This window comes from Caretta caretta, chromosome 1 (genome assembly GCF_965140235.1).
Source record: "Caretta caretta isolate rCarCar2 chromosome 1, rCarCar1.hap1, whole genome shotgun sequence".
Lineage (NCBI taxonomy): Eukaryota > Metazoa > Chordata > Testudines > Cheloniidae > Caretta > Caretta caretta.
The window spans coordinates 131,546,081-131,563,870 of NC_134206.1; the positions used below are offsets into that span (position 1 = coordinate 131,546,081).

The following is a 17,790-nucleotide window of genomic DNA, read 5'->3' on the forward strand; positions in this document are numbered from 1 at the left end:
AGAGAGCTTCCCTTGCATGAAAAAGTCTAAGCCAGTACTGGTAAATATCCCTGAAATATGACTTTAACCCACCATCTCTCAGCTAGATCCAACTTTTTTTCTTTTAATTAAAGTAAAATCAATGTTACTTACCACAGTGTGTGTGCGCACAAGGCTCCCAATGGTAGACAAGAAAATGACTATACGTGAGAATTCATGAAGGAATGATATATAAGCATTCCAAAATATTGCAAATTGTGTGGTTGTGTACAGAAAGAAAGCAAAATGAGGAGATCCTCTTCCTTCCCCCAATGGCAATATAATTAATTTACTGTTTCATTCCATTGGCAGGCACTTTCTCACCTGCTGGGCCAAGCCTCTCACCTAGAACTCTGAGTGTCACAATTAGCCAGCAGCGGGATCAGGAGGAGGACCAAGGAGGAGCAAACAGCACCTTGCTTTTAAGAAAACTAAGTAGGAGAGAGGCACACTCCATGAGGAGAGACAGCTCCAGAAGCTCCTGGATAAAGAGGGTGAACAGGGAGCAGGACCAAGGGCTCATGGCCAGAATGATGAATATGTGCACCAGCAGCATGGTTCAGCAAGCTCTTGTGCTGCTCCACAGCCACTTCATGGCACAGTTCAAGCACCATTCCATGTGCCAGCTACAATGTCTGTAGCTGCATAGATACATGTAGACATTACAGGTCATGACTCAGAATGGTTGGGCAGTGGAGTTTGGAAGGGATGGTGAGAGAAATCACAGACAGGATTTCTCTTCTAAAATAATGACAGTTTTATGTTTGAGAGAGAGAGAGCAAGACCCCTGCCCAACAGATGTACCCCATCTCTGAGAAACAGGGAGGTGGCAGAGCTTGCAGTTTTTCTTTGCCATACAGTAAGTATTTTCAGTCAGCCATAAACCCTCCAATTTCCTGATTTAATGTTCTACCAACACTTATTAATATTAATCATATTGTCACTGTAGCAGTTATTCAAACACTCAGCAAACTCAGAGAAACCAATCACTGCTGCTGGACACAAATCTATGATGCAGTCTTAATCCGCTCTTAATATAACATATGAAATGCACATCAGGAATAAGACGCAGATCATTGTCTCCCAAGTGAATCACCACAACCCCAAGGTCAGGGGTGGGCAAACTACGGCCTGTGGGCTGGATCCGGCCCACCGGCCACTTTAATCCGGTGCTCGAGCTCCCGCTGGGGAGCGGGGTCTGGGGCTTGCCCCACTCTGGAGCTCCAGCTGGGAAGCAGGGTCGGGGGCCACTCCCGGAAGCAACGGCATGTCCCCCCTCTGGCTCTGCATGCTGCTCCCATCCCAAGCACTGTCCCTGCAGCTCCCATTGGCCGGGAATCACAGCCAATGGGAGCTGCAGGGGTGGTACCTGCAGATGGGTCAGCACGCAGCGGAGCTGCCTGCCCGCGCCTCCGCCTAGGAGACAGAGGGGGGACATGCTGCTGCTTCCTGAAGTCACTTGAAGTAAGTCACCTGAGCCTGCACCCTGAGCCACGTCCCCATGCCCCAACCCCCTACCCCAGCCCTGATACCCCTCACGCCCTCCAAACCCCTCGGTCCCAGCCCAGAGCACCCTTCTGCACCCCAAACTCCTCATCCTCAGCCCCACCCCAGAGCTCACACCCCCAGCCGGAGCCCTCCCCCCCATTCCCCATGCCCCAGCCAAGAGCCCCCTCCCACACCTTGAACTCCTCATTTCTGGCCCCACCCCAGAGCCTGCACCCCCAGACACAGTCCTCGCCCCAACTCCAATTTCATAAGCATTCATGGCCTGCCATACAATTTCCATAGCCAGATGTGGCCCTTGGGCCAAAATGTTTGCCCACCCCTGCTCTAGGTAGGTCACAACCTGTTAAGCCATCAGTTAGATGCGTCAGAGTGGGCAAAACATGATGCCAACACAGGCCACCTCTTTCCACTCCCATCCTGTGTGTCTTTGGAAACACCGCATAAATCTGCGCTGAGATCAAGAAGTAGCCATTTACAAGCCCCATTCTCCTCCCTATTCTCAGAAACTGGTAAAACAGCTTTTCTCAGACAATCCAAGGCTTTCCAACACATCCTCATTTCCCCGCTCCCTCAAGAGCAGCAATCCCTCTCCTGTCCTCCTACCACAAAGTCCTCTGTACCTGGTTCCTCCCCACTTGATATAACCAAAATTTTGGTTAGACCAGCCTGCAAATAACATGAGTTATTAAATCTTTACTGCACAGAAACATCAGTGGGTGTTCACGAACGGCAATGGCATTGGCACATTCCCTCCAACCCATTAGGCATGCATGAAGCGGCTTCACAGAAACCGTAATGTTTTTTCTTCTTTATTGGTGCTTACGCACTGTAATCCTACTAGACTGCACAAGCAAATAAGTGAACCTGTTCTTAAACATCATTCACTGGAGTCCCTCAGAAACTTATTGGGTGCCGTACAGTACCTTGGGTAAAACTAGACTCACTGCAGCCCCAAAACCCTCTGACGCCTTATTTACCCATTCCTCTGCTCCCTAATACTCCTCTCCTCCCATCCTAGGAAGCAGTCACATGTCTATTCCCCCCCCCCGCCCCAAACACTTGGATTACTCGCAATAAAATTGCCACCCATGACTCAAATTAACACATTTAAGGATAAGATAATCACAAGGTTTCTATGAAGCCGCTTCATGCATGGCTGGGTAGTTCGAGGGCGTGTGCCAATGCCACTGCCGTGAGTGAACACCCACTGATGTTTCTGTGCAGTAAAGATTTAATAACTCATGTTGTTTGTGACCAGTTGTTTCTGTTAAAATATAACATGCTTCTATTTTATGGGGAGGTTTATTATGAACACAGCAGAATAATAAAGAGGCTGGTCAACCTCCAGCCACTCAGTCCAAAACTCCTTTTATCTTAGTGGAGGCTTGTGGTTAGCTCACCCTTAAATGTGTTAATTAAAGAGGGAGCTCACAGCCATCTATCTCCACAGGGCCTGTGATTCCTCCAGTCATTGGTATTTCTCAGTTTAACAGTACAAGGCAGAAGAAAGAAATAACTATTTTTTATTTTGGGGAAAGTGAGGTATGGGATGGTGCAGGAGTGCAACAGAGCCCATCTGGCCAAGTGTAGCACAGCCCTAGGGCTTACCGAGCCCGGGCTGAGAGTCCAATCCTGGTGCACAGGAGTTTGACAAACTTTTCTTGAGTTCCAAGTCTGCCAAGGGGTTGGTATGGGAACCCATGCCCGCCCACTCCACTGGGTTCCAGCTCAGGGCCTTCAAGTCAGGTAAGCAAAATCAGGATTCTTCGACTCTGACAATGCCCTGATCTTTTTCCTACCTTTCCCTGGATCTTTGCAGGCTCCCCACCCTGTCGATCAGTTAATCCGCTCCTGGACTGTTGTTTCTGGGAAGCTCTTTAGTAGTTTGCTGTCAGGAGCTTTTATCTTCAGCCTGCTCACTTCTCTGGTAACTGTCCCGCCACTCTGCCACCCAGCCCTTTTATCCTCCCAGCTGCTTCAAGGCTTCCAATCGGTAGCAGCCTGCAGTGCCTGTATTAATTCTTTGGTTGCTGGGCCAGTATGGGATACATTCACCCCATGACAGGGGGTTTCTTTCACTCAGGAACCACTCAGTCAAATGACCCCAAATTTTGATCACAATGTTATCCTGCATCCCCATGACACAAACCTAATTTCAAAGCAATCTGAGTAACCAATCAGATTTGAAAGCACTTACAGTGTTGATTAGTGAAAAGTAATGCACATTGGAAAAAATAATCCCAACTATACATACAAAATGACTGGCTCTAAATTAGCTGTTACTACTCAAGAAAGATCTTGGCAGTCACTGTGAATAGTTCTCTGAAAACACCCGCTCAATGTGCAGAACTAGTCAAAAAAGCTAAACGTCTTAGGAACCATTAGAAAGTGATAAATGATAAAACAGAAAATATCACAATGCCACTATAAAAATCCATGGTATCCCCACACCTAAATAATTAATGCAATTCTGGCTGTCCCATCTCAAAAAAAGATATATTAAAATTTGAAAAGTACAGAGAAGGGCAACCAAAATTATTAGTGATATGGAGCAGCTCCATATAAGGAGAGATTAAAAAAACTGTGATTGTTCAAGCTTAGAAAAAAGAAGACTGAGGAGTGATACAATTGATGTGTATAAAATCATGAATGGTATAAAGGCAGTGAATAGGGAAGTATTATTTATGCCTTCACATAACACATAAACTAGGGGTCACCTGATGAAATTAACAGGCAGCAGCTTTAAAAGAAACAAAAGTACTTGTTCCCATAATGCACACTCAACCCAGGTAAGTTATTGCCATGGGTTGTTGTGAAGGCCAAAACTATAACTGGGTTCAAAAAATAATTAGGTGAGTTCATGGAGGATATGTCCCTCAATGGCTATTAGCCAAGATGTGCAGGGATGCAACCTCATGCTCTGGGTGTCCCTAAACCAGAAGGTGGCACTGGATGACAGAAATGGTTCACCTGATAAATTGCTCTGTTCTGTGCATTCCCTCTGAAGCATCTGGCACTGGCCACTGTCAGAGACAGGACACTGTGTTAGATGGACCATTGGTCTCATCCAGTATGGCCATTCTTATGTACAAGAGTTGAGCTTTAAAGCCCATAAAATGGCAGGAATGTAAATCTTGTAGGCATTTTTCTGTATTGTTGTATGCAGTCTGTAAATAATGTACACTTTCTTAAATACTGTTCTCAGTTTGGGTCTCACAAAGATTTAGTGGGTGCTACGCACAACTTCGGGTAAAACTCAACAGACTGAGACCATTTGATCTGCATCACATCAATAGTTTGAGCTCCTGCTCTGTACAAAAACATACTATCTAGAAACTTTTTGAAAAATGGCTAGTTTTTTTCAGGGTTTGTATCTCTGGAACTCCTAGCCCAAATTTGGGTCACTACCCTTATCCTGCACCATCATGAGGCACACCAAATTTGAAAGGAATCTGATTAAGCATGTTGATTTTAGAAGACTTAAAAACATTGACCTTTAAACAGAAGTTGTGACACAACCTTAACTATAGTGGTGCTGCTGTGCTACTATATTTTTGCTTGCCTTGGTTATGTGGGCAGTCCCACTGAAGTCAGTGAGATTACTCAAATGAGTAAAAGGAATAGGATTTAATCAAATTACAAAAATAAAATAAAAAAAAAAGATGTCTCATACTTTGGGAGACAGGCATGCATTTTCATTTACAGAAGTGATATGCAACTTTGTTACCTTAATGAGGTCCTCCCTGGAGGAAAAATTTGAAACCAAATAATTTTTTCCATTTTTAGTGTTGGTGATTGATACATAGAGACGATTCTCTGCTATCTCATGAGCATTAGAAGGAAGAAAAGACTCTATACCTGCCCTATAATAAAGAAAATGATTAACATTATTCACCATTAATTATTGAACAGCTTATAAATATTTCAGAAGTGGAAGAAAGCTGAGCTTTCCATAGTACAAATAGCCTTCTACACTTTCTCACTATTTTCACTAATTTTGAGTTTTATATAGAATTGAACTTAGAAAAGTACATTAAGATACATACCTAAGTCGTGTCATGAAATCATAACCTGGTGTCACTGCACCAAAGTACAGTTTTCTAATTTCCTCTGCAAAGTTATAGGTAAACACTTCGCATTCCTGAAAATTAAAATGCTTGGTATGAAAGGTTATTTAGTTATTAAAAACCATGTCCACCTGAATTACACCAAATGTTAATTATAAATAATTGTAGTGTAATGGTTTATCCATAGCATATTAATTGATGAGCATTTACTTTACCAAAAAGGAGTTACAAGATAACTGATGAAGTCTATGTTTGCTCACGTCCCATTACAGACAAACCAGATGTGAATAAGACAAATGAATTACTTCTCCACACCACACCATCTCACTTGTGTATACCACATGGGAAAAAATGTGAAAGAAAGTTTTATATATTTATATATTCATAGAAAATAAACAGCAAACCTTACGGATTTTTTCTTTCACCTGATATATATATGTGTGTGTGTATATATATATAAAAATCCAAAAGGTATGCTGTTTATTTTCTATGAATATCACCCATTAGATGAGGAATCCGCTGACATGTAACATTGCAGAAGTTAGCTTTTATATCAGGGAATTTCAATGGAAAGCGACATCTTAAAATTCACTTAACCAATAAAGATACAGTTGAGGTATTTCACTACAGCTGTATAAAAAGAAAGACTGAAAAGGTATTTAAAGGCTCCTCCCTCACTGATGCAAAAGCAAAATTTCTGCAGTTGTTGGGAAAAATTAACAAGCACTGGTGACAACTGAAGTGGGTAGGCAAAACTGACACATAAAAGACATTCTGAGAGTAAATCTTCAGTAAATACAAGCAATTTACAATGGAATAAAGGTAATATTGCATCTGACCCACAAGGGCCAGTTCTCTGAAGCTGCTGAACACAATTACTTTATGTACAGTAAATATATTTTTGTGACAACATATTAAATTCATATTTACTTGCAAGTATGGAATATACTGCTATCTCTCACCATTTTATTGACAAGTCTTGCAACATCTAGTGTTTTTCTTAAAGTTTCAGGTCCTGATGTCATGTTATAAAGGTAAGAATATCAATTTTTTTAAAAAAAACCCTAAGTTTCCAAACCTCATTGTTGCAGATCAAAGCTTAGAAATATGAACCCTAAACTGTCAGAAGCTCAACTGTCAGAAGGCAAATAAAAAGAACCCAATATTTATTTGCTTTTAAGACGATTTTCAGAGGGTCTAACTTTGGACTTTGAATGCTTGAGATTAGCAAAACTGTATTTGTATGAATTCCTATACCATTTTGTGAAAAGAGTTATTCCAATTCTAGTGTCTCGAAGAACCTGCTATCCAGTTTTCAAAACTGGTTTTCAAGAAACATGTTGTACCTAAATGCACTTTAAGTGTTCAGTTGTACATTAGAGTGGTCTATAAATAGCTTAGAGTTTTTTGGTTAATAGCTTTCTGCATGATGAAATACTAAATTTGTTGCAATAAATAAATAAATTAAAAATAGAGTCTTGGATCAACATTTGGAGACATCTGGTTACAGGGATTTTTGTTCGTTTTTTTGGGTAACATGTTATAAAATCAGTGCTCAGAAAAGGTAAAGATTGACAGCCCTGAAAACAGAAGGCATGCTATCCACAGAAGAGATATATACCATTGGCAGCAGTAAAACTTTCCCATACCTTGCATGTGTCTTAAATCTGGCCCACCTAAGTGCCAGAAGAAAATTTAGTCTCCCTACTCAGGCTCTCTGTATAGACTGGCAACATATGTGTGAATTAAATGCCAACTGTGATAGATTTGTACTAGAAACAAATCTTCACTATAACATGTCTGAGACCAACTTATTTCTCACAGGTCAAACAGCTATCAGATAGGAACTACTGACAAATTGTGCTCTATAGGGCATTACCAATTCCAAATCACCTGTTCATTTCAAGTGAATAAGTGTGGACACACTATGTATTACAGGCTATTGTTTTGTATGACAGGATCTAGTCATAATAAGAATTATTCACTTTTGCCATCAAAAAGAACATCTCCTGTTGACAACTACTCAAAGTTATGGTCATAAGATATTAAACTATTCAAAAGCATCAGTGTGACTTAGGAGCCTAAGTTCCATTTGCAAAAGTGACTTAGTATTGATATGCCTAAAGATGCAGAAACTAGTGAAAGTTAAGTGCTTAACCTGCTTAGGAACTTTTGAAAATCACATTCGGCACGTGTCACATCCCAAGTGAGTGCCCTAACCACTGGGCTAAAGCTTACAAGGGAGCTAAGCCACCACCACTTCTTCACTACCAAAGTTGTGAATCTAGTCCTCCTTTCCTTTGTTTTAATCAAAAAGCCTGAAAGTAAAATGAAATTTTTTGGGTCGAAATGTTTTGTTTTGACATTCCTGGAATATTTTGATTTGTAGGAAGTTTTCAAAAAACATTTTCCCTTCAATGCAAAACAAAACTTTTTTTATTTTTTTTTTTAATTTTACAGCAAACTGAAAAAATCCATTATTCACCAAGCACTAATTACAGCTCACCTCACTTTTAGACTCTCTCCTCAGATTCAGAAACCCACACAAGATCTCTGTAATCAGGGGTGGGAGAAAGTCCTAATTATGATTTGTCTAACTTAGCCATATTTGAAAAAAAACCTAACTTGTCTAACAAAGTTGCTTTTATGGATATCAAATATGTCTATGTTGGAATGTTCTTTGTAACATTCTTTGTTCACAGTTTGGCTCAGTTGGAATTTATTTTTTGCTAATGGTAAGAATATAGAATTACAGTGACAGAAAAGTTGAACAGAAATTTCAATAGAAATACAACATTTGAATGAAACACATTCTATCCACAAGACTGAACTGTCTTTGGGTAACATCCATGTAAATTAAGAGATACAGTAGAACCTCAGAGTTATGAACATCTCAGGAATGGAGGTTGCTCATAACTCTGAAACATTTGTAATTCTGAACAAAATGTTATAGTTGTTCTTTGAAAAGTTTATAACTTAATACAGCTTTGAAACTTTACTATGCAGAAGAAAAATGCTGCTTTCCCTTTATTTTTTCATAGTTTATGTTTAACACAGTACTGTACTGCGTTTGCCTTATTTTTTCGTCTCTGCTGCTGCTTGATTGCGTACTTCCGGTTCCAAATGAGGTTTGTGGTTGACTGGTCAGTTCGTAATTTTGGTGTTCGTAACTCTGAGGTTCTACTGTATTATTTTGTCCACTGGAGGGCTCACATAATTTTCCATTTGTGCAACAGAAACAGAATGATGAAAAAGTTAATTTTTAAAAATGTAAAGAAAGGCTAGAGACCTCAAATAGTGTTCTCTAATTCATATAATGATATCTGTACATGCAAAATTTCATTAATATCAGACAATGTAATATGTACTTTATTCCAATAAAAGAGCAAAACCAAAACTTTTGGGCTCGTGCTGGTAGTCAGTGAATGATCATTTAGTTTCATTTTTACATTTTGGGTTGGATTCTCCAGTCTACTAAGGCCACTTTGGGCTGCATAAGAAGTGCAAAGTGGCCTTCAAGCAGCCGAGGTAGTGGAGAATTGCTGCTGCAGAGAACTCTCCATCAGAAAGCTCTGCTGCTCCACTCTCTCTCCCTCACCACTTCCAGCCTAAGGAGGAGGGGGTATTTTGGAGGGGTAAAGCCTGGGTGGGACAGGTAGGGGGAATGGCAGAGCCATGCATCATCCTCCATTGGTGTAAGTTCACAGCGACAGCCCGAAATTGAGCAGGGCTACTTGGCCCTGAATCAGAAAGCCATAACTGGCTTCCTGCAAACATGCCCTCAATCATCCACTCTTTACTCCACCCAATCAGACCTTGGACAAAATAGAGAATCAAAGCCTATAACTGTATGCGCTAATATCAATCAATTAAGAAAGCACCTATAAGTTCCTTATATCTCCTTCCTTACAAGGACAGCAGTGAATGCTTACTGAACAGTGTCTGCAGTTGGCTGTGACTGTCAGCCTAGGACAGAAACTGATTACCACTCTACAGCAAACTTTAATAAATTAAAAGCATATCACCAGCAAAAATCTCACTCATCACTTCCCTCATATTGTCCCCTAAACCCAGGTTTCTCAACCTTTTTCTTTCTCAGCCCCTTCTGCCCCCAACATGCTACAAAAACTCCAGAGTCTGGGTGGTGGTGGTAAGGATTGGGGGCTCTGGGCTTCAGGTTCTTCCATCTGGGCTTCTGCCCTGCAGGACATCGGGGCTCCGGCCCCTGGGCAAGGACCTCGGGCATAGGTGTAGTTTGACTTCTATTTGGGGTGGGAGTGGGGCAGAGCCGGCAGGGCTCGGGAAGGGAGAACCAACTCCATCCCCAACTCACTTCGGCAGACCACCCAGCTTGTCTGGGTTGGGGGAGGCGCAACCAAAAATTATAACTCAAAGGGTAAGGGGTTCAGCTCAAAAAGTTTGAAAACTGCTCAGGGTGCAGGGAGAGGGGTTCTAGGGGCTGTGCCAAGAGACACACACACACCACTACTGTCGCTGCTCCCCGAAGGCTCTGCAGAACGAGATCCCCATGCCCAGGCAGCTCTTACTGGTTGTACAAAAGGAGCTGGGAGCTGAGGAGCAGCCACAGCCCTGGGCACCAAGAGAAGACAAGGGAGTGCTGCACTTCCCCCTCCACGAAACCTGTCAGAGCAGCAGACACCCCACACTGCCCAGTTCCAACTTCCCACCACCAACCAGGCCAGGAGGCGGGGCTTCAGGGGTTGGGGAAGAGCGGTGTGTGGAGCTGCCACTGGGACTGCTCTGCTACGGTTAAGGCACTGCAGTTTGGGGGTCAACGCACCTCTGATCTCCCCACCAACTCTGCCCATGGGCTCGGGGCTTCTGCTCCACAGGGCACCAGGGCTTGGGGCTCAAAGACCCCCTGAAACCGGCTCATGGATCCCCAGGGGGCCACAGATCCCCGGTTGAGAACTGCTGTCCTAAACTACAAGGATACAAATAGTGTATGTGCGTGCACACGTGTATGTATGACTTTACATATATCAACAAATCTTTATCCATATGTGACTTTAAAATTATACAGCTAAAATATAATCTTATTATTTAAATTGAGCACATACTTCGTTAGTTGGTAAGTATTTTTAAAAACTGTATGAGGAATATACACAGACTTTCTTTGTTAGGGAAAACAAAGAGTTGTGAGCTCTGCTCCTAGACAAGAACTAAAATAACAAACACACACACACAAAATAAAACAGTCAACCAAAAAAAAAATAGTGCCAGCCTAAAAACCTTACTTTAGGAATTTAAGGGTTTTTTTTTGTTTTTGTTTTTTAAATTGCTACATTCTAAATGGATTAGTTACTTTTCAATTACCTCTATGTTTTCTGGCATTGTTAACAGAACTGTGGCAACCAGTGATCCTGCAGAAGCTCCTGCAAAAGCCTTCACAACCTTCAGTAACTTCTTACCATGCCTGCAAAGAGCAGATGCTGCCCCCAAGTGGTATATACCCAGAAACCCACAAGCTGCAAATGACAGGTTGAGATGTTTCATTTTTGCTGTGGAAACAAAATTTTGCTATCAGGAGATGGATCAGTTAAATGCTTTAACACATTTATTTTTTGCTATATAGCACACACAAGCACAATATCTAAAAACAGCTGGCTTATTTTCAAAAGAGCTGAGCACCTTCAACCCCCAATTAATTCAACAGGAGCGTGTAGGTGCACAGCATCTTTGAATTTCAGGGAAATTGTGTTCAAAATGCTGCTTAGTCAAATACTGCTCCATTTCTATTGTTCCAACTGGAAAATTATTTTTATCCACAATAAGATATTAATAAAGTGTTTTTATAAATGTTGTATTCCTTTGTTAAATTAAAAAGTTTAACACAATATATTCAGTAGATATGTTTTCCCATATTTGGCTACTTAGTAAAGACAACATTAAAAAAAATAAAATAAATGATTCTAGTCATTTTCCAGAACTGTTTGATGGATTGGTACAGTTTAAACCCATTTTGCTGCTGGCTGAGATGGTTAAAATTGCTCCGAATTGTAGGTAATTACATCTGGTCATCATATTCACTTTAAATGCGCAGTACTGACTCTAAAATAGTCCTCTTGGAAAAACACATTTTTCCCTTTCATTATTGGAATTAATTTACTTTAGAAATGCTACCATCAGCATCCAATAATGCAGAGACAAATTTCTGTAAAAGGCATTTCTTATTCAGAGAAAAGAAACACATGTTATAGTTGCATTTGTGAGAAGACAAAAGAGACATAAACTATAGTTTTAAAAAAGTAAAACAAAAACCACCACACGTTGATTTCAATGGGACTACTCAAAGAAGTAAAGTTAAGCAAGTACGTAAGTGTTTACAGGATCAGGGCATCTGCCTACGTTAATGCTTAGCATGGCATCTAGAGCACTTAATATTAAACACGGCGTTAACTAGAGTTCAATTGCCCAATGTGTAACAAAGGAATCTGAGTATCAGAGAGGTAGGTGTGTTAGTCTGTATCCACAAAACAAGGAGGAGTCTGGTGGCATCTTAAAGACTAACAGATTTATTTGGGCATAAGCTTTTGTGGGTAAAAAAACCATTTCTTCAGATGCATCGTGGGTTTTTCCTCACGAAGGCTTATGACCCAATAAATCTGTTAGTCTTTAAGGTGCCACCAGACTCCTTGTTGTTTTTAAAGGAATCTGAAATCTTTTACAGGATTGAGTCTACTCTCAGGTTTAGGGAGGACAAGAGTCCAAAGCAATATTATTAGAACCCTTAAATTCAAAGCTGTGTTTATACAAGGGAATTTTAAAAACAAAATTCCCACCAGTTTTACCATGGGCTCAACTGAACCTGCAGCAATATTAGAGAAAAAAAAATTTCCCCAAATTTATCTTGAGTAGACAAAACCCTAAAGATCTAACTTCTTACATACCTCCAGAAACTTGCAAGATTCTGCTATTGCTGATCATAAAAGCCATATACTGTATGGAAGATAGTTAAAATAAGCAATAAAAAAATAAGCAAAGTATGCCACAGAAGGCCTCACCCTTATGATCTCAGACCTTCAGCAAAGGATTAGGAAATGAGTGTTAAAAGGGGATGGAGAACAAAGCTAGATCATATTGTTCGAGTTACTCTCCCAGCCTCAAGATACCTTTAGCTCCTAAAACACAAAGGTCTAGATGAATGCCTAATGAGAACAGATTTGTTACTCTAATTAACTATATCTTTAAATTTCCTTTGTAAATTATCTTCCTCTTTGCACTACCAAAACCCAGTTGTCATAAATATAAAGGGAAGGGTAAACCCCTTTGAAATCCCTCCTGGCCAGGGGAAAGCTCCTCTCACCTGTAAAGGGTTAAGAAGCTAAAGGTAACCTCGCTGGCACCTGACCAAAATGACCAATGAGGAGACAAGATACTTTCAAAAGCTGGGAGGAGGGAGAGAAACAAAGGGTCTGTGTCTGTCTGTATGTTGCTCTTGCCAGGGACAGAACAGGAATGGAGTCTTAGAACTTTTAGTAAGTAATCTAGCTAGGTATGTGTTAGATTATGATTTCTTTAAATGGCTGAGAAAAGAATTGTGCTGAATAGAATAACTATTTCTGTCTGTGTATCTTTTTTGTAACTTAAGGTTTTGCCTAGAGGGGTTCTCTATGTTTTTGAATCTAATTACCCTGTAAGATATCTACCATCCTGATTTTACAGGGGGGATTTCTTTATTTCTATTTACTTCTATTTTTTATTAAAAGTCTTCTTGTAAGAAAACTGAATGCTTTTTCATTGTTCTCAGATCCAAGGGTTTGGGTCTGTGGTCACCTATGCAAATTGGTGAGGCTTTTTATCCAACATTTCCCAGGAAAGGGGGGGTGCAAGTGTTGGGAGGATTGTTCATTGTTCTTAAGATCCAAGGGTCTGGGTCTGTAGTCACCTAGGCAAATTGGTGAGGCTTTTTACCAAACCTTGTCCAGGAAGTGGGGTGCAAGGTTTTGGGAAGTATTTTGGGGGGAAGGACGCGTCCAAACAGCTCTTCCCCAGTAACCAGTATTAGTTTGGTGGTGCTAGCGGCCAGGCCAAGGACAACGGGGGGAATATTTTGTACCTTGGGGAAGTTTTGACCTAAGCTGGTAAAGATAAGCTTAGGAGGTTTTTCATGCAGGTCCCCACATCTGTACCCTAGAGTTCAGAGTGGGGGAGGAACCTTGACACCAGTAATCAGCTTATGTATTTTTTCTCTATATAATCCACTTATTTCATGCAACTTCTTCAGTATGTTTGGACTGGACTTGTAAATCATGCAAAAATAAAAGCTATAAAACTAATTCTCTTTGAATATATTGCATTTTAAAGGTAAATTTATCTGAGGGTGCCAAGGCATGCCCATGTTACTACAATAATAAGGTTGTTAAACCTCAGTGTGCTTCTCAAACATATGTTCACATAAAGTTACAGTGATGGATTCCCCCCTGGGGTGCCACCTGGAACTGGGGTACCACTGAGCCTCCCTGGCCCTGGGTGGTACCCCAGTTCCAGGTGGCACCCCAGGAGGGAATACTGTGCTGCTGTGATCAACCTGCACTTTCACCAGCACACATACTGGTAGGTACACACTCAGCTGCAGTTACATTCAGACACTGTGTCCAGCCCCTACATGGGAAGGTGCCAGCTAGGGAACTTCCCAGCTACTCAGGCACGCACCCCCTTTGGATTGTAAACCCAAAATAATACCATCTCGCGCTGCACAGGGAACTTTACAGCATAAGATCATGAAATTCGTCCCCTCCCTCAGTGTGGAGAGGAATACACAACAGTTTTCTGCCCCAGTTATGACTCCCACACACTGGTTTTAGATAAAGCAAAAACAAGTTTATTAACAACAAAAGACAGATTTTAAGTGATTATAAGGGATCGCAAACAGATCAAAGCAGATAACCTAACAAATAAACAAAAACCGCAAACTAAGCTTAAATATACTACATAGATCAGATATGAATAGCAAATTCTCACCCCAAGTGAGGGTACATGCAGGCTGCTGTTTCTTAAGGGGCAAGCTGCATTAGTTTACAGCTTGGAATCCCCAGGTGTTCCGTTCACAGGCTAAAAACCCTTTAGCCTGGGTCCAGCACTTCCCCCAGTTCAGTCTCGGTTCCTCAGGTGTTTCCAGGAGTCACTTTGGTTGGGAGTCAGAGAAGAACCACAGTGATGTCACTCCCCTGCCTTATATAGCTTTTTTATATGGCGGGGAACTCTTTGTTTCAAAGCTTGGTTCCCCCATGCCAATCAGTAGAAAAACACTGATATCCCAAGATTCAGACCAGCACCAGGTGACCTGATCACATGTCCCTATAGTGTCACAGCAGCCATCACTCGGAGGCTGTTTGTAGTGTCCTCAGGAAGGCCCCCAGGTGGGAGATAAGCTTCTTCTAAGACCTATTGTTTTCTCCTAATGGCTCATTAACCCGAATGGGCCATCTAGACTGAGAGCCTCTTGCTTAGTGGATTTAAGATTAAACTCGATAAGTTTATGGAGGAGATGTTATGATGGGATAAGATGGTTTTGGTAGCTAAATATTCATGCAGGAGTGGTGGGTGAAATTCTGTGGCCTGCGCGGTGCAGGAGGTCAGACTAGATGATCATAATGGTCCCTTCTGACCTAAATATCTATGAAATAGTGAGCGTTCCCCAGGTATAAACACTTTTGTAATACAGATACATAATCAATATTCTTAACTTCAGATACAAAAATGATACATGCATACAAATAGGATAATCATATTCAGCAGATCATAACCTTTCCAATGACATCTAACATGACTTATCTTGCATAAAACACATCAGAACTATGTCATAATTATATCATAATATCACTGAAGAATTTGGGGTGAAGCGTGACAGTTACACAGTCACTATGGACAGATTTGTTTGATCCTCATTAACTCATTACCTAAAGGAATATTTGAATTCTCTAGGCATTAAGACTCTTTGTTTTCCCAAATTTAGTTTGCATGCCTCTAACACATCCTTTGTGTACAGTACAGGTTTCAGGGCTTCTGATCATTCATCACATGACCATATGAAGAATAAAGCATTCTGAAAGAGAAGCCCCTAACAGAAGGTTAAATCCTTTATGCTTCCTTCATTTAGTACGGATTAAAAGCAGGAAGAGGAGAAAGATTTCCTCTTTGTATACAGGTTTAAAAATACCTAAAAAGCTCTTCTTGAAAGTCTATGAAAAAGCAGCAGAATACTTCCAAGAAACAGATAGTTTGATATATTTTATACATTGAAGTCTGTACTTTGTTTAAACTTGTATGTTGAATGTCTTCCATACAGACTGGATCAGGTAACACAGAAATGAATCATTAATGTATGGGAGATTTTTTGTCTAAAGTGTAAGACCTTCTTTTAAAAAAAAAAAAAGTTTATCGTTTAGATGGTGTTAATTAGAATTCACTGAAAAAACACTTCCTACCTTATCTCTATTTTTTTTGTGGGGGAATATATAGAATCTGTAATTTACAAAATAATAGATGGCTATTTCAAGAAAGATGAGATACACTGTAAACCAACTAGCTGTATAATAAGCAAATTAAGTGATATGTGAGAAAAGTAACTGGAGAATATATATGAATATTTTATGTAGAATTGTTGAGACAATACAAAGAAAAAATAAATGCCATAGAAAGTGTATTTTAAGAAGAAAGTGTAGCAGGGAGAGAGCAAAATAAGATTTGTTCTGAAATCAGAGCAGCTTTTTTTGGTAACACCTACATATGTAAAAGATAATCTAAGCCTAGTGTGTACTGAAATGGTGACACCGATGCTTTTTGAAGTGCAAGGATGTAGAAAAAGAGAGAGAAAAAATGATACAGACTAACTAAAACCAAAAGCTGTGGTCTGTCATGGAGCTCATTGGGAGGGTCTATTTTCCTCTACATTTCTCCATAACCTTAGTGGCAACTTTCAGAATCTTATTTTAGTTTCCAAGATAAAGTATTTACACTTTATGTAACTTTTTTGTTTCCTCTTTAGTCTGTAAATTAATAAATACCTCCCCTATTTAATCTACATTGAATTTGGCGTTGACTGTTGTATCTGGGAACATCAGATATTTGTTGCTTGCCAATGTTTTCAAAGAGAACATAATTGTGCATTTAAGGGACGCAGAAACAGGTAAACGTGACTTAAGTGCAGCTCCATCTTAGGGTATGTCTTCACTAGGACATTAAAGTGCTGCCACGGCAGCGCTTTAAAGTGGCTGTGTAGTCGCAGCACCAGCGCTGTAAAAAATACCACCCCCATGAGGGGAGTAGCTCCCAACACTGGTGCACTGTTTACACTGCCACTTTACAGAGCTGAAACTTGCAGCTCTCAGGGGGTGTTTTTTTCACACCCCTGAATGAGAAAGTTTCAGCACCGTAAAGTGGCAGTGTAGACAAGGCATTAGTGTTGTTGTAGGAACAGAGGGAAGACAGCTTCACCTCCCCTGTTCAGAGACTTCTAGGGGCTGGTTTGCCACATGGCACAAACTAGGGCAATCCCAAGGGCTGCCCTAACTGGTGCCCCTGTTATACAGAATGCCTATGGGCCATTGTAAAGACAAGGAGACAAGCTTACCTAGGCCACAGACCCTACCACTCTCAAATCAGTCCTTCCCACCTCTGGATCACCCATGTCTCATACATCCTTCCTGCATCTTCTGTGAAGCAAGAACAGAGCAGACAGAGCAAACTCTATGCCTTGAAGAAGGAGTCTTCTTTACAAGGGATATTTTTTTGGAACAGGCTTACACCAGTATACCAGCACCTTTGCACCAACTTAGGTAATGAGAAAGGGTCCCAAAGAAATGACAAATCTGACATTCTGAACAGGTGGGCAAGGGCACAGAGAATTCTACAGTGTGCCATAACAGGGTCCCTAGGGTACAGATCTGGTTAGAGGAAAGCCAAAGAACATAAGGGTATTTATAAATTTGTAGTACTGGAGTAGGTAAAATGAAAAACACTCATGACTAAGCCTTTGTTTTTTAAAGTTCTGTCCCCTTTCCTCTGTCCCAAAATATCTATGTATCAAACCTATTCAAATTTAAAACTAATCCTTCCCCCACAACTCCCCTCCCCCACAACCATTTAAAGCTTCCTTTATAAGAACAGCAACAATTTTACCTGGCCTGTTTGCTGATTCCACTGGACCACTGACCAATACAGGTGGTCACTA

At 40.8% G+C, this 17,790-nt stretch overlaps 1 protein-coding gene across 2 annotated transcripts in view; it reads right to left on the reverse strand.

Annotated features, from left to right (window-relative positions):
• The window catches only part of PNPLA4 (patatin like domain 4, phospholipase and triacylglycerol lipase), a 46,739-nt gene that overhangs the window by 23,207 nt on the left and 5,742 nt on the right, over positions 1 to 17,790 (reverse strand). For both annotated transcript variants that reach the window (XM_048860306.2, XM_048860324.2), the window contains 3 exons: positions 10,932 to 11,116; positions 5,574 to 5,668; positions 5,255 to 5,390 (listed from right to left, as the gene is read on the reverse strand). In XM_048860306.2, coding sequence (XP_048716263.2) covers positions 5,255 to 5,390; positions 5,574 to 5,668; positions 10,932 to 11,116 — 416 coding nt within the window. The remainder of the gene's footprint in view (positions 1 to 5,254; positions 5,391 to 5,573; positions 5,669 to 10,931; positions 11,117 to 17,790) is intronic.